General features: G+C 38.1%; 2 protein-coding genes across 11 annotated transcripts in view; both read left to right on the forward strand.

Moving 5' to 3' along the window:
* Positions 1 to 14,708, forward strand: part of LOC124856852 (transcriptional enhancer factor TEF-5-like) — a 41,730-nt gene extending 27,022 nt beyond the window's left edge. For 2 of the 9 annotated variants that reach the window (XM_047347760.1, XM_047347761.1), the window contains 13 exons: positions 1,675 to 1,739; positions 2,785 to 2,847; positions 2,983 to 3,045; positions 6,006 to 6,017; positions 6,788 to 6,913; positions 7,035 to 7,078; positions 7,219 to 7,275; positions 7,697 to 7,761; positions 7,843 to 7,979; positions 8,323 to 8,496; positions 12,106 to 12,249; positions 12,346 to 12,498; positions 12,587 to 14,708. In XM_047347760.1, the coding sequence (XP_047203716.1) occupies positions 1,675 to 1,739; positions 2,785 to 2,847; positions 2,983 to 3,045; positions 6,006 to 6,017; positions 6,788 to 6,913; positions 7,035 to 7,078; positions 7,219 to 7,275; positions 7,697 to 7,761; positions 7,843 to 7,979; positions 8,323 to 8,496; positions 12,106 to 12,249; positions 12,346 to 12,498; positions 12,587 to 12,700 (1,217 nt within the window). In that variant the 3' untranslated portion in view covers positions 12,701 to 14,708. The remainder of the gene's footprint in view (positions 1 to 1,674; positions 1,740 to 2,784; positions 2,848 to 2,982; positions 3,046 to 6,005; positions 6,018 to 6,787; positions 6,914 to 7,034; positions 7,079 to 7,218; positions 7,276 to 7,696; positions 7,762 to 7,842; positions 7,980 to 8,322; positions 8,497 to 12,105; positions 12,250 to 12,345; positions 12,499 to 12,586) is intronic. The other 7 variants (XM_047347763.1, XM_047347762.1, XM_047347765.1 and 4 more) reach the window with 7 other exon arrangements.
* A 1,649-nt stretch (positions 14,709 to 16,357) lies between these two features.
* Positions 16,358 to 23,550, forward strand: smpd2b (sphingomyelin phosphodiesterase 2b). Of its 2 annotated transcripts, XM_047346408.1 has the most exons (12): positions 16,358 to 16,376; positions 16,664 to 16,769; positions 18,360 to 18,495; positions 18,604 to 18,700; positions 18,879 to 18,955; positions 19,287 to 19,380; positions 20,048 to 20,137; positions 20,229 to 20,311; positions 20,545 to 20,677; positions 21,133 to 21,237; positions 21,355 to 21,523; positions 22,210 to 23,550. In XM_047346408.1, exons 3-12 carry the CDS (start codon positions 18,446 to 18,448, stop codon positions 22,626 to 22,628), a joined length of 1,317 nt encoding a protein of 438 aa, XP_047202364.1. In that variant the 5' UTR covers positions 16,358 to 16,376; positions 16,664 to 16,769; positions 18,360 to 18,445; the 3' UTR covers positions 22,629 to 23,550. The 2 variants fall into 2 exon arrangements, with proteins under 2 accessions (XP_047202364.1, XP_047202363.1); XM_047346407.1 differs by lacking the exon at positions 16,358 to 16,376 and having other exon boundaries at positions 16,576 to 16,769.
* The last annotated feature ends 333 nt before the right edge of the window (positions 23,551 to 23,883 follow it).

Consider the following 23,883-nt stretch of genomic DNA (forward strand, 5'->3'; position numbering starts at 1 on the left):
GAAATGCACCATACTGACTTTAGGCCAGGGGTCCACAGTTTTCTAAATGTGGACCTGATCACTGTGTTGCATCACATGAACAAATGTCCTGATTCAAAGTATCAGACAGTAAATAACTAAAAATATATATAAATATTTTTGTATGTAATATACTCTTGTGGAATACAAAAATATTTAAATTGGATTTTTCACAGAATGACAATAACTAAAAAAGCAAATTAGGCTTGGTTCACCACCCAAAATTGTTCTTCAGCTTACAGACTTTTAAATCCAGCTCACATTTTGAAGGACATTTTTTGCCTTTCTAATTTTTTTACTTGTACCTCAGAATAGAGTAATTTGCAGTGACATTTTAATTAAATCCTTTACTCCTTAGTGTTGCAATGTTTACTCTCCTTTCCTCTCCAGCTGAAGTGACTGAGAGTGATAAGTGGTTGGGGGTTGAACTGGCGTTATTCTTTCCCTTGCCATCCTCTTCTAGGACGGTCTGCAGCAGGTGTTGTTGTCCGTTAGCTGTGGGGTCACACTGTGGTGTTGTTTTGGGACGAGAGGCTGCCTTACTGCCAGGTGGCAGTTGTTGGCAGAGACAGTTATGGCATTGTGTTTTCTCCAGCCCCTGCCTTTTTCAGCTGCCCTTTTTGCCCCTTTATAACCCCCTACCCCAGCCTGATGGCCTTCAACCCGGCTCTAACCCGTTTCACCGAGCTGGAAGTCCATTTGAGCATGTGTGCACTTAGCCAAGCTCTGTGCTTGTAGGCCCAATCAGACTGGCCAGCACAGATGTGACAGGCTTACAGGAATGTGAGGAATGCGGAGGCGCTGGAGCGGGTGTGTCCATCCTTGGCCTGGGGCAGAAGGGGAGGGCTCCCTCAGTATCGGCAGACGGCTAAGCTCTGCTTTGCTGGCCGACTGCCGGACTGACTGGTTGGTTACTACGATGAGTGCTGTAACTCTGCTGAAGATGGCCTGCAGTACTTTTATGGTATTGGAATAACCAGTGCCTTCTGGAGGCCAAGTACAAGCTGTTAAACTCCTTGGGTTTAAAAAGGCACGTCTTGACCAGTTTTCTCAGCATAATTTTCTGTCAGCAAATTTAGAAGCATTATTTATAATGATATAGTGGTTCAGCCTCTCGTTTCAGTCCAACTTCCACAAAAACCCAATAAGCGTGACTTGGCAGAGAAGGAAACTCTGAAAGTCCTATGCACTTCTTCAAGACAATATCATGCAGCATTTTATGCTTCTCTTGCACCACAAATGTTTTTCACTTGGTAAAAGGTACAGTTTGCTGTGAAAACCATGTGCACCAACGAAAGTAAAACCTAGAATAGACAGCTGTGAACTCCATAAGCAGTTGCGCAAAATTGGTAGTATAGATGTTATGCCTTAAAAGACATGGTTCTGTTTTCTAAGCGCCGTTTGTAAACAGGCTGCATGGCAACGCGAGGACACATTATGGAATGCTAAACAAGCAAATCAAAACCTAAAGACAAAAACAAGTTAACCTGCCTGTTTGTAGCGATTAATGTCAGGACATGTAACAGGAAACAATGGCAATGCTTTACTTTTGAGATTACCCAAAATACATGAGAATAGTGCCACCAGGTGTCCAGTTTGTGATATGCTGTATGATGAATAAAAGTCTTCCACAACTTTTCTGTTTTTGTCTTACAGGTCGCAATGAATTGATAGCAAGGTACATCAAGCTGAGGACAGGCAAAACCCGCACGCGAAAGCAGGTAAACTAGTGCTTACGATGAAAAAAAAAGAAAAACATGCATGATTTTTTTGGGTTGTTTTGGCAACTGTAACCCACTACATAAGAAGAGTGTAACCAATTCATTAGATCAAGTCCCATATTTTAAAGGATAAGTATGGCTTAATTTTATGTTTATTTCAACAAATCCTGTAAAACAAATTACAGTTCCTTTGACCCACTTAACTTGTTCTTGAAATAATAAAATAAAGTACTGTTTCAAAAAAGGTTTAGCAATTTTGTCAAACATATGGTCATTGTAAGTGTTTTTGGTGAACGTTGCTCGAAGGGTTAAAAGTCGTGACTGTTGGCTGACTGCTAGAGACTAATCTGTCTTAAAAGCATTAAACCAATAGTATAAAAGTGTAAAACATGTGTTTGTGCTGTGTAATAATATGGTAGTTGTTAAATACATTTTATTCACCACACAGAGCCAGATATTTTTTTTTTTTGCAATCAAATCTAAACTGAGGTCCTCCAAATCTGTCTGATTCCAAGCATAAACACCATAATACCTGCTGCTGATTCAACAGGTGGTGATAATGTGAAATTAACCAAACAGGACTTAAAAATGACCCCATTGTTGTTGTGGTTGCTAAAGTTTCCAAGTTCTAAAGGGTACATGTTTTTTTTGCTGATACTGTGCAGCCCGAACCAGGAGTGTTTGATTTATTGGCATTTAGATTTAAGTTTGCAGAAACAGTGTTACTATTACTACCACCAGATTATGCTTATAATTGCCATCAATGGGGATAACCTTTTCTGTTTCTTCACCAGTATTATGATTCATGTAACTGCCAGCCTAAAACAAAGTTATTTACTAAAACACATTTTTACCAGACTTATCCTATGAAATCAACGTTCAATGTTTTTGAGTAACTACCGGTAATCTAATCTGTGAACATTTTTGTTGTTCCTGTAAAAAATGTGCATACCTTTTAGATGTATGCACCTGCATGGCTGTTTGTGCATGCATGAATTTGAGTGCATGTTATTTATTTCCTGAAAACTGTTTCACACCCCTGTAGGTGTCTAGTCACATACAGGTGTTAGCACGGAAGAAAGTCCGCGAATACCAGGCGGGTATAAAGGTAGGTGCCGCCGGCCCACCTCCCGGCAACACTGACTGGGCGTCTCTTTCCTCTTTGGTTACGGCTTTTCCCTTTCTTCCCCGTGTCCTTTCTCTCCCTGTCCTCTTACCTCCTCTTGGCTATTCTTCTGTGCAGGTTTCTAGCCACTTGCAGGTTCTCGCCCGAAGAAAATCTCGCGAGATCCAGTCAAAGCTAAAGGTATGCGCTTCACATCAGCAGGGCTGGTACACGCTTAGCTTTGCGCTAACCAGCTAATTTGTGAATCTGGTTATCTGTCTTTGCTTTGATGTAAGGCCAGTTTTTGCTTCACAAGCAGATGCATGATTGCTGTGTAGAAAAACATTATTTGTCAATTAAAAGTTTATTTAAAAAATCAGCCTTACTTTTTTGCATGCAGTACACCAACACGCAGGGTTCTGCTATTCCTAGATTGCAGCATTAAATAAAAATCTAAAAAGAAATTGGGCTGTAATGTCTGTTAGTGTACTCTGCTCAATAAGAACACGCACTGCTAAGCCTGGTTTAAAGAAAGCAAACTTTTCTGCATGTTGCTACAGCTCTGTCTCTGTCTTCTGCAGCTTACTGTACTCTTATTACTCTTTTTTTCTTTTTGTTTTCTACTCATTTCACTTCAATATCTAGTTTCTCCTTCTTCTGTAAAACTCAATATAAAGTTAATCTTTTAATTGTGTTTTGTACAACCCTTTTTGGCTTGTACTCAAAAATTCCTCTGGACTCTTCATGCTTTTTAAATAATTTTTGCATATTTTCAAAGAAATAAATTTAATAATAATCCACTTGTAATCCTTCTACATAGCAAAAATGTGGAGCAAAAATTAGATAAGATTAAACCTCCAAAGATAATTAATCCTCTATAGTAGTGGATCCTAAAGCTGGGGTCAGGACCCCATGGTGGTTGTAAAAAAAGTGGTACATCTTGAGGTGATCTTCTGTTACGTAACATTTTGTCATAATTTTAACTAGAAAAAGAATCAGCAGTCATTGATTAGAGTTGGTTCATGTCTATATTTTTAATACCAATAACTCTCCCCAAAAAATAGGATGTACCATGTTAACACCTGCCCAAACAGATTTGTGAGTTGCATAGTAACTTTATGTGATTTAGTGTATTTTAATGCAAAATTTAATCTAATAGATTTAAAAAAACAACTGTCTTAGGTTAGAGAAACAACAAACAGATGTGTTTTTTATTGCTCAAATCATGAAACAAAGTGATCTAAAAATAGATAGGATTGTTCACTTCCCATTGAACAAAGAGCAAGGGGATGGTTTATTTTTCTCAGATTAAGATGCACTTTTCATCAACCAAAAATAATTACACTTCTGTTAATAATTCACAAAATATGAGAACTAATAATTTATTTACCCAGTAATAAGTCCTATTATTGTTCTCTCTAATTACAGATTATTGCTGTTTACTAGTGATTTAATTAGTTACAAAGAAACGTAAAAAACAAACAAATAATTAGTTATTCTACTTTACTTCTATAGTGAAAAAAGGAAGTGTTTTGAAAAAGAAAAGAACATTGAAATATCACCTAAGATGGTGAAAAGTCTAACTTTTATCAGATGTTTACTAGTCTTTCAGGAGTTACAAGAAGTTGATTTTGTGCTCTAGAGTTTTAATACTTCACATTTATTTGAGTGGCTGAATTTAGGATAGGAACAAAGGAAAACTTGAAGTTTTGGATCCACTTTTGGATCTGTCAGCTTGTCACAACAGCATTGCCACTATAGAACAAAAAAAAGGGCCTACTGTGCGATGGATCTTAGACGTTAAGCTCCCTTACTGAATCAGCTAAACTATTCCAGGTGTGCTCTTCCCACAGTCCAGTTTCTCTGCTCAGCTGATGGGTAAAGCTCAGCACGACAGCTACTGTATATTGTTGTTCCAACTGAACGATCCCTCAAACCTCAAAGGCATTGGTACTGGTTTAGTTCTTTGGTTGTCCAGGCAGCTTCTCTATTTGGATTAACATCCGGGTGATATGAATGAAAAGCAAAATAAAAATCTTGCCGAAATTTTACACAAAATAGACAAATGTAGCAAGGTATACAATGCAAACAACATTTATCTCAACCAAATCTAAAAAGGGAAATTAGACCCGGTTAGCAAATTGCCAGGCAAGGCTTCTAGCTGGTTCTGGTTCTTTCTTTTTCTCTGCTTTATTCTCAGAACTTATTTGCCACAGGAGGTAAAAGGCAAAAGTATTTAAGCAAATAATAAAAAAGGCCAGATTTTATGTCTCTTCATCTGAATAATAAGTCATAGGTTAATATAGACGCACAGTATAGAGATGTAGACGCACGATATAGACCAGTAGACATATAGACATGTAGACGTGCATATAAAAGTAATAAGGAAGTTGTAGCCTCATCAAGGTGAAGTTACTGTGTCATAGATTCACTGCAGTCACTCTTAAATACAAGGTGTTGCTGCTGAGTAAATAATAACACTGCAAAGCAGGAATGGCATAACAAGAAGAAAGGTTTATAGGAAGTTTACTCTGCATTCATAAAAACTATAGCTCAAAAAAAAAATAGCGTAATACCTTTGCTATGTTTGATACTCCAGGATACTTAAATACTGTATTACTATCCAACCTTATTAAGACTAGTGATATTAGAAATTAATCATTACATTTTATTCAAATGCTTGTTATGTTTGTATCATTTAATTAGTAATAGTTAGGATTATAAGCTCAGGCTAATGTTTTGCATTAATGTTAAAAGCTGAAAAGTTTGGGACGTACTTTAGGAGAGTACAGGATCATACGCAGCAGTCATGTTTTACTTAAACTGAGTAAAGAAGTACAGTTTCTGCCATTGTTGTTATCAATGATATGCATATCTTACGTTTACCTTTTGAAAAAAAAAAGTTTCTTCATAAAAATGACTGTCATTTAAGAAAAGAATACTGCATATTTTGTTTCCCACAATGCCACATAGCTGTGATATAGTAGCTATAGGCAAACTGTCACGGTTTGCTTAGCTGAACAGAAAGGTTTTACTCTTTTCACACGAGTCTACACTGACCTTAGATTTAAAACCACTATAATTTATATGCCTTAGAAGACAACATCAAAACATTATACAGACGTTCATAATACTAATGGTGTCTCTCTTTTTTGATTTAGGCAATGAATTTGGTAAGTGAATCTGCCTTGTGTAATATGCTTCCCTGCTCCCCTTTGTTTGGCCGCACTAGTGCACTTTCCCTTTGCCCTCTGCAGGCATGGCGTCCCACCCCATTGCTATCTCGTTAATAAAGCAGTGCTTAAGAAGAAAGTTCTCAACACAGCCCTGCTGTGATGTAGCGTTATTGCCCCTCAGCCTCTGCCAGAAATCAAACCCCTGCTTGCTTTGCATTAGGTGTCCTTCTCAACACAAGATCTTACTCCTTAGGTATCTTTCTTTGATTCACAAAGTCAGAGATAAGGGTACAAAATTCAACTATTTTGCAATCTAAGACGAAAAAGAAAAAGTAAACAACTATTAAAAAAAATATATTTTTATGTGCTTTCTTAAATCCAAAACTGTGGCTTACACTGTTTCAAAATGAGTAACACCTCCATAAGGTTTGGATTTAAATTGAACGGCTTTAGAAGATCTTGATCTACCTGTCATTATTCTTGGGTCTTGCAATCACTTGGATCCAGCTGCAATCACTATATTGTATTTTTCTTGTGGTGTTCTTGATAACATACTGACCATCTATATATTGAATCAATGCTGCTTCATCTCTCTGCCCTTCTCTCTGCTTCATTCTGAAAGCTGATCTTTTAGCAGAACAGCACAGTGTTACTGCTAAGCTAACAATTTTTAGACTTTACTTTGATTGCTAAATCAATTGTTTTAAAATATATGTTCTTGAGACAATTATACTTATGGTATGCTGCTTAATTCTCACAACTTTCAGGATCAAGCATCCAAAGACAAAGCCTTGCAGAATATGGCAGCCCTGTCGTCTGCACAGATTGTCTCGCCTAGTATGATAAAGAACCACCTTCCTCCTCTGTCTCCTGCCCCATACCAACCAGCTAGAGTGAGTAGCTTAACAAAAAATGACGGCACATAAACAGATTTTATTACAGTTAAAAAAAGTTTTTAAAAAAGGGGAAAAACTAGAAAAAAAGAAACATTTAACTCTGTTTTTTGCTCTCCAGTTCTGGCCCGCTCCGATCCCAGTACAGCCAGGACCATCTCAGGAGTAAGTAAAACAGGAAACAAAAATACTTGACACAAGAAATAAATTGCTGCAAAAATAGAGTGAATCAGTGAGCAGGTTAGGTTTTATGTCAGGTGGGTATTGCAGTTTTTTTTTTACTGAATAACATTTTTCAACACTAGGATGATTCTAGAGGTCAACCCGGGAAGGATTCCTGGGCCCGTCTGCACCAGCCATGTGTAAGTTCTCCTTAGCCAAGATCTGAATTTAAGCACAAAACAGCACTAACTCCTCCTAAACAACTGAATTGTTTATTTCCTACACTGTTGTTGAATTAACCATCACCAGGCAGATTAACTGCTTCAGATTTAATTGAAAAAAGGGGAAAACAATAGATAACTCTTCATATGATGATGATCTCAAAAGTACCAAAAACCTTAACTGGTTTTCTGTGATTATTCTGGAAAGTATATTAACTGGTGCTGTTTTGTACTATTATGTAGCACTGAAGAAGGTCAACTTAACACCTAGCTGGTGCAGCAACACTTGCTTACTCTTAGAAATTAACAGATTAATACAATAAGAGCTACAAACAAAGTTTGAGACACGAGCTACAAACATAAATAGACTTTGACTTAGTCTTTTTTTTTTTTTTTCCAGCATCAAACCTTTTGTACAGCCCCCATACTCAACACTGCCAGGCTCTGTACAACAACCCATACCTGGTAGGTGTGATATAGAAATCTGTGAGTGTTTCAGAAAATAAAAATGGATTGTTTTTACAACACCTTTGTGTCTGTGGCCAGCCTATGAGCCCTTAGCGCCCCCCCCTGCACCATCAGCGACCGCAGTACCAGTGTGGCAAGACCGGACGATCGCTTCGTCTAAACTGCGGATGCTTGAGTACTCTGCCTTTATGGAGGTCCAGAGAGACCCGGACATTGTAAGCTGAAGTTTGTAATACCAAACATGCGACATGTAGCCATCACAGAATCAAGAAAATGTTATTGTTTTGTTTGTGTTAATGGCACCCTCTTTGTGAGAGGCTTTAAATTATTATAGTAACTCAACCTTTATTTAATTGTGTTTTGTGATTGCACAATCAAATTTTGTTTAGTTGTTTGTGGAGATACATATTGACTTTTTTAATTGAGATGAATAAAAACTGGTGCATGGAATCTTACTTGGTTCCTACATCAGTCGTTTTAGTATCACAACATTTTCCTGACATTGTGAAAAAGGTTGGAAACTGATATTTTTGAACCTCTGGTCTCTATCCTCTGCAGTACAGCAAACACTTGTTTGTCCACATTGGACAGACGAATCCTTCCTACAGTGACCCGCTCCTTGAGGCTGTGGAAATCCGACAGATCTACGACAAGTTCCCTGAAAAAAAAGGCGGGCTGAAAGAACTTTATGAGAAAGGACCCCAGAATGCTTTTTTCCTCGTCAAATTCTGGGTGGGTTTTTTTTATACATTGCTTAATAATATGTTATCCACAGTAATTGGCACTCCTGGTAAATATGTGTTAAATTCCTTAAAAATAATATTTTATTGCAGTTGCGTAGCCCGCTGTTCATACAATATGGAAAAATCAAACCTTTAATTGAAGTTAATTTATTTTGGGGAAAAATTCCATGCTATAAAATAACTGTGGCCAAAATCATCCACAACGTTTAGATTTTCAAAATATGCTATGAAATTGTTTTAGCATCCGGAGATCGGGTCATCGAGGTTCCCACTTTTGTCCGCTTTGCACCGGCCTCTCATGGTTCCCCCTGCAGGTGTTGGGCCCACTAGGGGATGGGCTCGCGTCTCTCGTTTGGGCTTGGCCCAGCTGGGTCCTGCGAGGAGCAATCTGGCCACCAGGCGGCAAGTCCAGACCCCAGGCCTGGCTCCACGGTGGGACCCTGACTCCGCTGTACCGGGCGACATCACGTGCCTCGTTCTAGTTGTCCTCATGAAGGCATCTGAACCTCTTTGTCTGAACATCACCCAGAGCCTGTTAGCCATGGGAGACCCTACCAGGGGCATTTAAGTCCCGGACAACATAGCCTCTAGGATCATTCGAGCACTGAAATCCCTCCACCACCTTAATGTGTTAGTTCAAGGAGGGGATCTCGGGATCTTGTTCATGAGTGGGGGGAGAATGGAGTGGGAGATCGACAGACGGATCGGTGCAGCTGTGCCGGTCTGTTGTGGTGAACAGAAAGCTGAGCCGAAAAGCGAGGCTCTCTATTTACTAGTCGGTCTACGTTCCTACCCTCACCTATGGCCATGAAATTTGGGTCTTGACGGAAAGAACAAGATCCCGGATTCAAGCGGCTGAAATGAGCTTCCTCCACGCGGTGGCCAGGCACTCCCTTAGAGATAGGGTGAGGAGCTCAGCCATCCAGGAGGAGCTTGGAGTAGAGCCGCTGCTCCTCCACATCGAGAGGAGTCAGTTGAGGTGGCTCAGGCATCTGTATCAAATGCCTCCTGGACGTCTCCCTTGGGAGGTGTTCCAGGCACGTCCCACCGGGAGGAGGCCTAGGGTACAGGCCAGGACACACTGGTGGGACTATGTCTCTCAGCTGGCCTGGGAACACCTTGGGCTCCCCCTGGAGGAGGTGTCTGGGGTGAGAAAAGTCTGGGCGTCTCTACTGAGTCTGCTGCTCCCTCGACCCGGTCTCAGATGAATTGGAAGACAACAACGACTATGAAATTGTTATTGTTGGGCTAATAGCACTCAGTAATTATAATTAATAATTGGAAATATTAATTAATAACTATTCTCCTAAATCACTAAAATCCAACTGTATTATCAGACAGTTAACCAAAAAGAAATGATGTGAGAACGAGCCATCGGGTAGCAAATAACTTCTACACAAAATGAGCACAAACACTTCTCTTTATATATGTGAGAATTTATCAAGTAAAATATTTCAACCGTACAGTTAAATATGCCAGTTAATGAAATTCTTCACCTAAAACTAGTAAAATACCAGCAAACCACTGAACAAAGGAGAAATAATCAAAGTAATATGAAAGATTGATAAATTCACGAGTAATGAACAAATGGAAAATGAGGAATATTCAAAGCTTTTGCTCAGACAAGAATGTGAGGAACCATGATGAACATCAGTACCCCAAATAGCACTTTAGCACAAAATGATTATCTCAGTCAATCCCAGAAATGTTTTAATGAATTGGAAAATATTTGGAGTTTTGGATCAAACGTGAAAATGGGAAATAGCAAGAAGCATTAATGGATATCTGTTTCTGTTGTGTGCGTGTGTGTGTGTGTGTGTGTTTGGGTCTTTCCCCAGTAGTGCCCAGCTAGCAAGGAACCCAGAGTCGAGCTAACCTAGATGGCCTGATAATATACAACTAAGCTAGGTGTTAGCTTGGTTAACTAGCCGTTTGCCTCGTGGTTCCAACAATGGAATGAAACTGCACGTGGGAAACAAGTGGGGGGAACTAAAGAAAGGGAAAAGAGAAGTAGCGCACCACAGACTAAACATTGCCCAAAGGGCGGGACTGTTATATTATCCCAAAATACCTTCAAACAATGACAATTCTAACTCAATGCCTGTCTTAAAGCCGGCCAATAGAACCCAGGATAACTTTTAAATCACAGTGAAAACACTATTACTCAGCTGAAGCTGCAGAGGATGCGTCAGCTCTAGGAAAACACACAAAAATACCACAATCATGAACCTGGATCATCCTACTTTAACCAAAGTTTTATTTCTGCCCAGACACATAAGCCTTACTTTGAGAATGTCTTCTTGTGAGCAAGGTCAACGCTCTGGTGCACAAAAAAAGCATCTTCTCTGTCCAGAGAGCTGCAAACTGGCATTACAAACTGCTAAAACCGGCTGGGATTGTGCGCATACTGCTAGATCTTAAGGCTTTGTTAAGCTTCTTATTCGAAGGTAAAACGAGGGGGAAAAAATTAACTTGCCAGCACAATGATAAATCCACCCGCCTTGATTTGTCCCAGTGCACCGGCAGGCAGGCAGCAAGAGTGACACCAGTGCGACCTCCTTATGAAACCTCGGTCTGTGACGATTAGCGGAATCTCAGAACTACAACGAATACTGGGAGGTGTAGTTTGATCAGTTCTTCTTTCCATTAGATTAACCCAACAATTTTTCATTGTTTAATTTTTTTGCAGATCTAAATTTAAAGTTTTGCCAAAGCAGCATACACACACAGATTTCTGTTATGGCTTTTGATTTTGGTCTGCCACTCCAAAGATATTGGTGGCCCCCGTCTGGCCACTCTTTACAAATATTTCTGGAGGCACTCCTGCCACGATTATTGATACTTCTAACAATAGCTAAGACATAAATGTAATTTAAGCGACTAATTTGTACTTTTCTTTTTAAGTTGATCTGAGTGTCTATGAACATTTGTATTGTAATTTCTATTTCATGTTTTTCTGTTCCTAGGATTACTATTACAAGGTGGCACAATGGCCTATTTCTCTTAGCCACTCGTTAAAAATAGGATTGACAAAGAAATATGCCATTCAACATGGCATTCTACAGTATATAAAAAAGGAAGTGGCTACAAGATAATAGCTACCTGCCTAACCATGCTCAAATCTACAGTTAAAGCATTAACTAGAACGTTTCAAACCACTAAAATGGTGACAAAGCTTATCTTCCCAACATGAACAGTGAGGATGGTAGTATGGTAGATACAAAATCTCCAAAGTTTAATGTAAGAGAACTGCAGCAAGAGATTTAGTGGGATATGAAGGTACTGCAACAAAATATAAATTTATTTTAAGCGTTTTAATCATCCTTACCAGGGGAGCCGAAGGTTGTGGAAGCTGCTGTAGTTAAAATTCTTACAGGTGTTATTTAGCTCACCATCTAAAGACACTTTGATGATTGTATTATTGCAGAACATGTGTTTTTTTCTGCTTGTAATATGTTTGATACATATTTTATCTGCAGGCTCTTTGTAAAATTCTTCTGTTTCACAATGTATTTCCCTTTAGGCTTTAACTGTATGTTCTATGAGTGTTTTTATGTTTTGAGTTGGATCAGTAGGCTGAAATTTCTGCCCTCTACAGGCTGACCTGAATAGCAGCGGGATGCTGGATGGGCCGGGTTCATTCTACGGTGTAAGCAGCCAGTACAGCAGTATGGAGAACATGACGATCACAGTTTCAACTAAAGTCTGCTCATTCGGCAAACAGGTTGTAGAGAAAGTCGAGGTAAGGATGTGTTTTAAATAACTGTTTTCACAAACATGTGTTTGATACAGTTCATACACCCATTTTCTCCTGTTTTTGCCGTTGTATATGTTACAGACAGAATACGCTCGCCTGGAGGGAGGAAAGTATGTTTACAGGATCCACCGCTCTCCTATGTGCGAATACATGATCAACTTTATCCACAAACTCAAACACTTACCTGAAAAGTACATGATGAATAGTGTTCTTGAAAACTTTACGATCCTACAGGTAAAACACACTTAATTCGAATGAATCCTTAAAAATGCTGTCTGAAAAATGTAAGCATTTGTTAATATAAGTATTTGATCTCTGTTAGGTGGTGACGAACCGTGACACCCAGGAGACCCTGCTCTGTATAGCATTTGTTTTTGAGGTTTCCAATAGTGAACATGGAGCTCAGTATCATGTCTACAGACTTGTAAAAGACTAACAGCTTATCAAGATGGTTCTGGAGAAGCCAGACTAAGCGTGACGCAATCTCTCTACGACCATCTCAACCTTCCAGGAAAAACTACAACAGAAACATTCAACAATGCTAGACCGGACTAACATGGACACACTTTACGCTTTAAGGACAGTATGCAAGGAAAAATACAAATGCACAAACTGTGGATAACAAGCTGTTTTGTATGTGATTAAACAAGATGAAGTGGGTCACCTTGTATTTGATGAAGATTGAAATATTAAATTGAGGGATGGAGAATGTGTTTATGGGGTTGGAAAGTCTTCTATGGTGGCAGTAAGAGAAGTGCATATTGGCCTGTAAAGTGGAGGGATTTGGACAACAGAATGGGAAGAACTTGAAGAAAGGTGTTCAGGTTTGTTAATACAGCAAGTGCCTTTTTTAACCAAAGGTTTTACCATTGCCTGCCACTTTGGACTGCCTTTTTTACTACCTCTTGTTTTTGAATGAACAAAAGATGTTCACACAGTTGTGTTTTGTTACCAAAATATTGGAATCTGATCAACATCTGTGAGGGCAGTTTTTGTATTTGGGCACACAGAGGAATGGGATTACTAATTTTTATGTGGCCTGATTTAATTTAATTTCCCTTTGGGATTACTAAAGTATTTTTTTATTGAATTGAATTTACAAAATATGACATAAAAAAGAAATTCTAAACAAAATGTTCAACAGTCCATGTGGAATGGGGGAATACTGATACTGTTGATGTGTTGTCGTAATTCTGCTTATGGTTTTACATCTTAATACACAGTTAAAGATCCGGTCTTACCAGAATCTATCTGTTACTGACATTTGACACTAGGGATGTCTTGTATCATTGCAATTTAACAGGAATCCAGGGCTTTACCTTCCTTGTGAGACCCCCTGTTATTTCCTGCTGTTTGAAGACGTGTGCTCAGATGCACTTATTAAAAAATAACATAGGGGGTGCAGCAACAGCAGTGCTTATTTTCTGACTTGAGTTATGTAGCATAATTGAATAACTTCTTTCTGTACTGTGAGTCAGTGGATATTAAAGGAATATGTGTTACATAGGAGTATTTTTGGGGGGCTTTTTGTTGATATTTGTGACCATGTAACTCAACACAGAGACCATGGTTAAAGGGGGAGCGGTTAATCACTGTTTCTTTTGTTTAAAAAAGAGATTGTATGCTGTGAAGTTGCTTTATTTGCTTCACTCTTCTCCATGTAATTTGTGGAGAAGCTGCATTCACTGGTAGAAAGTTCAGTTTTATATTTAAGACAGTTTTTTTTTTACAAACAAAATAATTATGAAATCAGTTCAAATGATTTGATGAAAAAGAACTATTGCCTCTGTGGAGTATGACTATTGATTGTTATTTATGGGGTTTGAGGAGAAATATCGAAAGGGCGGGAAGGGGTTTCTGAAGACATGTTGATAATTTTCCATTGCGATAAAGGTATTAAAACTCTGGCATAAGTTTTATTTGAGACAGAATTAACTTTTGACTCCACGATTTCTGCTAGACAAGCATTGGTTCTGTGAGCTCCACTGGAAAACATTGCTATAAGAGAGCAAATTTAAAATGTATCTGTGATTTTGGATGAAACTTCACAGCCTAAATACAAATAACACTTCTCCTTTTGCAGGTCTCATAGTTTATCTTTTATAGACATTTTTTGCCATCATCAAAATTAATGTTTTGATTCTGTTGTTTTTTGACCTTCAGTGTTTGCCATATGTTACACTGAAAATAATGTGTGATTGTGCTGGTATTGATAATACTGAGTTATCTAATGTATCATATTCGGAATGGTGTGGGAAGTTTTTTTTTTTCTTTTTTGGTTTAAGGTGGTTTACTATTGTCTTTGTTACAATTGTGCATTGCAATTTTATACTTAAAAATAGAGGTTGGACTATGTAATCAACAAATGTATCTAATAACACAAGACACATGGTGCCTTTGGGGCCATTTTCCCCAGAAAAAGTCATTAAATTTATGTTAATTTGTTTTGTCTATGGTGGTTCTTTTTATTTAACATAAAGTTTTGTAAAAAAAGATTTTGGGTTAGAGAATCAGTGGGATATAGTAAAAAGATAAAGTCTGCATCCAGTGGATCCTGGTTTAAATAAATGGTAAATAGGTACCAATAAACATATAAAAACATAAAAAACAAACTACTGCATATACTACTATGTCTACAGTTACATGGGAACTCACTGGCTACTTTATTAGGTACAACATTCTAATACTGGGTTGGACACTTTTTGCCCCAGACCCTCCTTAATTCCTTGTGGCATTGATTAAAAATAGTTGCAAACATTCCTCAGAGTAGTTGGTCCTTATTGAACATAATAGCATCTCAGAGTTACTGCACATTTGTCAGCTGCACATCAACAATACAAATCTTTGCCACACATCACATCATTACACTGACACCACCAGCCTGAAGCATCGATTCAAGACATCAAGGATCTATGCTTTCAAGTTGCTTTCGCCAAATTCAGATCCTAACATCTGATTGTGACAGCTGAAACTGACCAGGAAACATTTTGTTATTGTCCAAATGTGGTGTAGCCTCAGTTTCCTGTTCTTAGTTGACGGTGGCCCTCTATGTGGTGCATTCAAAGAAATCGCATTACATATATCTTGGATGTAACAACTGGTTTGTTGAGCTACTGTTTCCTTTCAGTCATTTCAAACCAGTCTGCCCATTTTCTGTAAACCCGAGAGATGGTTGTTACCTGCCTGGTAACAACAAACATGCCACATTTTCTTCCTCATTCTAATGCTCTGTTTGAACTTCGGCAACTTATCTGTGCCATGTCTAAATGCCTAAATGTAATGAGATCTTAACTGTTATTGGCTGTTTGCGTTGTAAAATTATAAAAAGTATAAAATTGTGTGTGCGCTTTCTGAAAGAAAAAATCAACATTTCAACCTGATAACCTTAACTCATGAGTAAAAACATGTTTGTGGTAGTATCATAGTTTGAGCCTGCTTAGCTGTATGTAGGCCCAGATGGTTTACCAAAATTGACAGGATAATAAAAACAGACATACAAATAATAGGGGGTTGACCAGGTGGACCCCACCCTTTTACCAGTTTTAGGCACACACTTATACTCCGCATTTCTTGGACCAACAACATAAGCTCAAATGTGCCTAGCTGTGTTTTACCAAGTTCTAACCCTTTTATTAAACCAGTGAGTGTCTTAAATGAGTTGCTCTTTTGAGAGCTGATGGCAGCCACCATTTTGTCACCACAGGTGGACTCATATGAGAATCCTATTTGAAACCATGGCGTATTTCTTTTCCAAACTTACAAACAAATCGATGTGGAAACCACCAAATAGACTGAAAGGCGGCTTTCAATAAGATGAATTGCTATACAAAAGTTCATGCAAATTATATAATTCGGTATACAGAATATGTTTAAACTTGAAGCTGAAAATGACTGCCAACAAACGTTTTAAAACTTTTACAATTATGTTTAAGTTATTATTAAAGTACTTCGGAATAAGCGTGGGTTTAACTGCGTGCAAAGCATCATGTTTACTTTGCGTTCTAATCGACACCTCGCACCAAAACAGCGATGAACTTCAACTCCCAGAATGAATTTCGATAGAGGTAGCTCAAACCGGAAGCATTGCACTCAAAACAAAACAGCATAAAATGGTAATGTTTACCTTAATGATATTGGGTTGTAGCAGGAAATATTGTATGGTTTATGCGTGCTTTGTAAGGTAGTTCACAATGTGCTAATGTAAGAATTTGAGCTAATGTCGGGTTTTATTTTGGGAAAAAAACCAAATCGGAGACCAGCTCATTATTTTTTCATACCAGCCGACTTGACGTCGGCTTGAGAGAGGCACGTATCAATAGCAACGTTTGAATACCGCTATGTCAGAGTTAGTAGCCTGATATATGCGGACCTTACGGCTATGTGTTTTCTCCTCTGTCAGTAACAGGCTAACGGGAAGTGTTAGAGAGACTAAAGCAAAAACTGAAATAATCTCCCTGTAACTACGACGGCGAATCAACGCTTCAGTTAAACCAGCCGGACTGACGGTAAGTTAATGGATAAACTGGTACCAGGCCAAAGGAAACTGGAGCAAGTTCCACAGCTACAGAGAACAGCTAACGGGTTTAGTGGCAGTTAGCTAACAGTTGGTGTTGCCTGAAAGTGAGTAACATTTATAAACCGACGAAACAACTTCTAACAGTGGATTCTTAGTATTATTCACATTTTGACCAGGGATCTAATGGGCTACCAAATGGGACAAAAGAGTTGGCTAAAACTTTTGTCGTTTAAATTGTTAAAGCTATTGTCGGAATAGCTTCACCTGTTCTGTCCCAGGACCTGCAGCAACTACAGGTGTAACACCTCATTTGGTGACCCGTCAGATTACAGTACGTCATCTGACTCATATCGAAGCTGCTAGAGATAGATTTCTTTTAATCTTGCGTTTGAAAATTGTTTTACTTCTAAGCAAGCCGGTATAATGTCATTTGTGATGAATCATAAAGGTTGATTTACTTATTTCTGGTCTATCAGCTTCTTTAACACTAAAACCTGTTAACCAGATATTGAAAGTTGTGGTGATATGTTTGGTTTTTCTCATCATAAATCTGGCTGCTTGTGCAAATAGTCTTTTACTCTTAACTTGTAATAATATGTGCTATAAAAATCAGTTGACTACTACAACCTAAGTTTGTGGATTTTCTTTTCAGGAGATTACGCATAAGAAAGTAAAATGTAAATTTTGTAAAGTGTTCATTGCAGTAACAGGATATTGTTATATATTATGATTACACTTTTTGACAACAATTTTATAATTTAGCGCTAATTTGATTGTAGAGTGGTACTGGGGGATCTGACAGCAGAAAATCAGACCTTTTTTCAAGTCAATCACTTTTGGCCTCTCTTGATTGTTTTTACTACATTATAGTTTCTCCCATTTGTTTCCAAACTGAGCAAACGTCAATGTGTTGTTGTTCTAAAACAGGTGGTTGCAATTGTGTCTCTTTTCTTCAAAATGTGGTAAGAAAACCAGGCAAAAATTTGCATGACATATTGAAGCCTGTCTGGGTCAGCTGAGCTTAAAACATTGATCAGTCATCAACTGTACAATTGATGGAGCAGAAAGCTTATCTCAACATTTCGTAACTTCAGGTATATACCGCATTAAACCCTACATAAACCTAACATCTATAATTCTAATAATGTGTCTTTTTAATTAACTCTTGAAGTTTATTTGGGTTTTATTGGTGAAACCAAAATTGTGTTGGCTTAAAACACAAACTAAAATATGGAACTATATGTCAGGCTGCAGTTTGCTTCAATTGCACTTTTCATGCTTACTGTGCAATTCAGTATGTTTTGCTCACATGTTCCAAAGTTTCTTCTGCCAGTGACTCTCGGTCTTTTTATCCATTCAGAATTTTTATTTCTGAATACATACATTGTGCATTGGTACCCTTTGGTAGCCCTTCGGTAGCCCTTCAGTTTCACTAACTGCCAGGTTGTATTTACTCAAATGACTCCAGTCACTTACACTTGTGTCCTGGATGTTGTTGTGCAGTGGCATACCGACTACAATAACAACAAAGGAACTTAGATTAATTGAAGTTACCATGATCTTTCATGTGACCCATCAGGATCTGTCCCAGCCACCACAGCTGATCTAAGCTACTCCTGATCTGAAACTCCATCATCACCTCTACTGATCCACTGACTCGTCGGCATGGCTAACAAAGACTGTGTCGGCGTGCGTGTCTTTTCTCTGAACTGCTGGTTAGTGGATGTGGTTTGGAGATATTCCAAATGCAACGTTTTACATCTATATGCATGTACAGGTTAGCAGAATAAAAACAATCTATGTGCAAACTCTTTATTTAACAGGGGGATCCGCTATCTAAGCAAACACTGTTCCCAGCGCTATCAAATGATTGGAGAAATGTTGTGCAAGGAACAACATGATATTGTCTTACTTCAAGAGGTAGGTGAAAGCTATTACACAATCACCTGAAGTTGATTGACTTTATCAGCCCTATCATTTTTGTAAGGTTTGGAGTGCTAAAAGCAGCCTTGACTGAAACTGACAGAGATGCCAACAAATATTATTTGAAATGTTTTTTTTTTTTTCGAGTATAATAGGCTAAATGTCTTTTTTTAAGGTGTGGAGTGAGAAGGACTTTCTCTACTTGAAAACGAAGCTTACCTCTACTCATCCTCACTCTCATTACTTCAAAAGGTAATATCTGTGATCTGCTGACCCGAAAGGAATTCTCATCTGGTGAACATTGAATGTGTTTCGCTCTTAATTGGGTGGATGATTCTTATGTCTTCAAAAGACCAGTAAAAGTGAGGTGTCAGAAAAATGGACATTCATGGCACTGGGCTGTCTGAAAATGTAACTGAAGCTAAGAAAGGATTCATCTTTTTTGACCCCACCCCAAGGCTAATTTTGTGTTTTTGTCCTACCTCTCTTGTTACATAACATATTAAATCTAAATGGATACATTTCTTGTAGCTATTATAATAGAGTTTAACATTTTATGTCTTACTTTTTTTCCTCTTTGCAGTGGAGTCATAGGAAGTGGACTGGCCATTTTTTCCAAACATAGAATCCATGACACCTTCCTTTATCGCTACTCTCTGAACGGTTACCCTTACATGGTAAGTCCTTCATGTTAGGGTTTTGTGCTAAAATTTATTACATTTTATTGGACATTGTCAAGACTTCAGTAGCATTTATGGTCATTAGAACGTTTCCTTTGGTACAAGAGGAAAATATGCACATGTGCACCCATGCTTTCATACACGTTTACCACACAGACCAACCGAGTATAAATTGTTTTTGATAAATGTGTTTGTTGTAATAAAATAAATATCAAGGTCAAAATATTTAAAAATATAAACATCACTTTCAGCTACAGTAATATGTGTGTGTAGGCCAAACAATGTTATATTTATTATTAAGGGATTTTTGATTTTACAACAATGTATGAGTAGCATGTTGGTACTCACTAGGTTAGGAGTAAGTTAAACTATTCCACTAAATGTGTATGTAAACTGCAATGAATAAACTTTAATGCCATTTCTGAATATCTGAATAAAGTAATTAAATTCACTCATAAATAAATGTGCTTTTTAAATGTAATTGCCTAGGATAATTTACTTTCTCTGCTGCTGTTTGAATATGAAAAACGTGTTAAATATAGCTTTGAAAGTTAGCTGTGATAAATGTTTTCCCACTTTTAGTTACACTACTACATTTTTTGGTTCCTTTCCCCTTCTGTCTCCGCCTCTTTTATAAATTTCATAAAGTTTCTCTCATATGCAGGCTCACCATGGGGACTGGTTTGGAGGTAAAGCTGTTGGGATGGCCATACTGAACTTGGCTGGCCTGACTGCAAACGTCTATGTCACACATGTAAGTTCTTATAAAATCAGTCCTCAGATTTGTTTCCAGGTTTTATTTAATTCATTTATTCATGTGGATTGTCTCCATGTATTGATTTTAGCTGCATGCAGAGTACAGCAGAGAGAAGGACTCTTATCTGTCTCACAGAGTCGTTCAAGCCTGGGAGCTGCAGCAGTTCATCCGGTAATGTGTCTTTGCTTCAGAACATACTCTATGAGCTACTGTGGGTTCACACTGCAGAGTATTTTCATATTATTTGCATTGATATCTCCACCTGCTACCATTTAGACTTGTTTCATTGTAATACGTCATGTTAGTAAGTGTATTTTCAAACATAAACGCATGAATCAAAGCAAATTTTCACCTTGATCCCAAGTTGCATTATGAAGGATGTTTTTCTGTATGTTCTCTGTTAGACATACGTCTACTGGAGCAGATGTAGTCATCGTGGGAGGCGACCTCAACATGCATCCTCAGGACCTTGGCTGCAGACTACTGATGTCTTACACTGGACTCAGGGACTCTTATGTAGAAACTGCTAAATTTGATGTAGGTAGCAAAAAGAAAGCTACACAGCATAATTATTTTGTTTATATGTAGAAAATAAAGTAAATTGTATTAAAAATCTATTTTAGAAATAGTTTATTCTGGTAGTTTTTAGCCAGGCATTTTACACTGGAGAGATAAACCTGCTAAAACATTTGTAGAGCGGCTGAGAAATCAGTCTAACAGGCTTTAAGCAAGTCTCCACTGTCGAATAGATTTACAGAATGTGTAAAGTGTGATCATTTTTTGCATGTTGCACATAATTGCTGTGAAACGGTGGGGCTAAATTTCACAGCATCATTGTGGCTTTGTGTTTTAGCATCTGAGTTGGTAAGTTGTCAGTGTGACTTGCAGGAAAAAAGTTCAAGCAACAAAATTAAAAGCCAGTTCATTTACATAAGAAATGTATTAGTTTCTTCTTGGGTACTAAGGTTTTGAAAATGTCTGTGCTTTTTTAGGGATGTGAAAATGGTATGACTTTGATAGCAGACAACCTTTTTATCAGTAAAAATGAACTTATCCCCTTTGAGAAGGGCATTCGGATCGACTACATCTTGTTCAAGGTGGGCGAAAGCTTTATGCTGTTGCAAAGTTTATTTTATTTGTGCTTTTTAAGTACATAAATAATAATGTTTGAGAAGTTATGAATAATTTTCAATCAGCTCATTTTGCCATTTCAGGGTTCCTCCAAAACCGACATTTATTGCGATTTCATGTCCACCACCAAAGGCTCCGTTCCTGGCCATGCCCTCCCATATTCTGATCATGAGGCTCTCACTGCAGAGTTACGGCTAGAATCTCACATTCCAGCTCAGACTGGAAGCGACAAGACTCAGGACACTCCCACAGGTATCTCTACCATGAATGCAAGATAACTTATTCATAGATTGGCCATGGAGGTCCTCTCTTTGATGGATTGCTGTCGAACAATTACATGCATTGATTTCCCTTTGTGAGATTATTTTATTTTTTATGTTAATCCTGTATTTTATCCTGTAAAACTAAATTAAATTGAACTTAAGTGACTTCAATACTTTATTACTTTTATTATTACCAAAATGAAAATTCTGTTGTTGCAAAATGCATTAATGGGGAAATATGTCTCAAAAAACTATTAAGAGTATTACCAGTAATAATGGTAATAATAATATTAAATAGATACACCCACCGGCCACTATATTAGGTACACCTGTTCAATTGCCTGTAACACAAATGACGACTTAGCCAATCACATGACAGCAATAAATAAATTTTGGCTGATGTATTGATGTGGTTGAGACTGTTTGGTGAAGTTCAAACCTCGCCTCAAAAGTGTGGAAATGGGGAATTCAAGTGACTCTAATGTGGCATGACAGTCTGGCAGGTCTGGATATTTCATAATATGCTGAGCTACTGTGATTTTCATTCACAACCATCTGTCATGTCCAATGAGCAGCATATTCCCTGTAGATGTCAGAGAAAGATGTATCTTATAAGATGGTTGGTGAGTGTATTTTGACCAACTTTTTAACCATTTCCTCTTTCTCACTGTTTAGAGAAGCTAGCCGAGCTGGTTGACACTTTAACAGAGGCACGCACAGAAGTCAAAGTGGGCTTGCACTGCGCTGAGGGGATGCGCTACACCGCTGCACGTACTGGAGTGATGGGCTTAGCTCTGCTGTTCCTGGAGCTGGTCATCGCAGCAGTTCCCTGCTTCGCTCTTGGAGCAGAACAGCCTTTCCCTCGTATCTCCTTCTACCTGCTGGCCGCTCTGTGCTTCGCCATCCTGCTGACCACCTTTCTGCTGTACATCTTTTATACCATGGAGCTGAAGTCTCTCCAGGGGGCTGAAGACCAGATGAGGCTGGCTGCAGGTAGTCTGCAAGAAAAGCTCAGAGGGTTCTCTGTGACTCACAGTGTTCCACAAAGGTCCCCAGACAGGGAACAACCTTGTGCCTTGGATCCAGAGGAATAACTTCAAAGTAGAAGTTTTTTTGGAAGAAGGCTTTAAAGTCACCTTTAGTATGCTCCTCTAGATATGCTTTTGAGATTAAGAAAAATGCCTCAGATTGAACTATAAGTAGGAAACCTTTCTGAATAGTGCAGGACACATGCTTTGACATTTTTCTACTTTTATAGAGTCATCTACAGGCTTTTATTACTTCTAGGTTTCCCGCTATGCATCTTCAATATACATATATGCGTACCAGTACACAGTAACTTTGTTAAACGTTAAAAGTCTTAAATATACATTTTTTGTGTTATTAAGCCTCAGGTCTGAGGTGCATTCCACCCACCAGTAGTTTGACTGGGACCAGTTGTTTGAATTTTATGTGTGGCATTATTGACTTCAACAAACCATCACTGACAGTGACTGTGGAGCCAGTTTCTGATTGTTACGATGTGCATTGAAGCTAGGAGAAAGCTCTCCAACCTAAAAGTAGCAGACACTCTGAAAGGTTTACATTTCACTTTTTTTGCAGTTTTACTGTAAGGATCATTATGAAGCTCTTAAAACATTTCACGTTTGTATTCTAAGTGAAGGGATAAATCATCTGCACATCTTTTTATTCCTGCTAGAGACAATCTGCACTCCTGTTTTATATATTTTAAGCTATGAAAATAGTCTGAATAGACTGAAAATGACTTTTTTGATCATGAAAAAGGATTTTTACTAAGAACGACAAAAAAATTTAAGATTAATATATTGTTAGTGATGTTGATTAGATTAGACACTTGCTTATTTTGTGATATCACATGACTGAATGTTTCATGTTGCTGTAAAAACATGATGTGAAGCACCTGGTAGTTCCTAAATCAAACATTTTGTTCATTCCTCTCTAAACTAATGAAAATTAACTGAACCATGAAAGCAATAAAAAAGACTTTATAAATGCCTCTGTGTCAATACTGTGTAGAATTATTATTTGCTTCAGTTACACCTTAAACGTTTTTGCTCATTTTTGTATGGAAAATAGCTCAAGCTCAAAATTGGATAGAGTGTATCTGAACTTTAATTTTTGACTTATTCTCAACTTGATTTATGTCTAAAGCAGGGATGTAAACACTCATTAACGGTTGGGAGCAGTCATGGTTATAAAGTCTAATCGCTGCTGGGAAGGAGTTGTGATAATGTTCTTTTGTGGACCTAGGATGCAGCAGTCTATTACTGAAGGAGCTCTACAGTTCTGTAACAGCTTTATGCATGAGGTGGAAGTCGTCCAACAGTG

The sequence above is a fragment of the Girardinichthys multiradiatus genome, chromosome 20, assembly GCF_021462225.1.
Source record: "Girardinichthys multiradiatus isolate DD_20200921_A chromosome 20, DD_fGirMul_XY1, whole genome shotgun sequence".
Lineage (NCBI taxonomy): Eukaryota > Metazoa > Chordata > Actinopteri > Cyprinodontiformes > Goodeidae > Girardinichthys > Girardinichthys multiradiatus.

What these genes read in the sequence shown, in the direction of transcription:
- smpd2b (XM_047346408.1), top strand. Translation starts at nt 18,446, where the DNA reads ATGGCTAACAAAGACTGTGTCGGCGTGCGTGTCTTTTCTCTGAACTGC. An exon ending in CACTCTCATTACTTCAAAAG is followed by an intron (nt 18,956 to 19,286) that starts GTAATATCTGTG and finishes TCCTCTTTGCAG; the next exon opens with TGGAGTCATAGGAAGTGGAC. An exon ending in TCGACTACATCTTGTTCAAG is followed by an intron (nt 21,238 to 21,354) that starts GTGGGCGAAAGC and finishes TTGCCATTTCAG; the next exon opens with GGTTCCTCCAAAACCGACAT.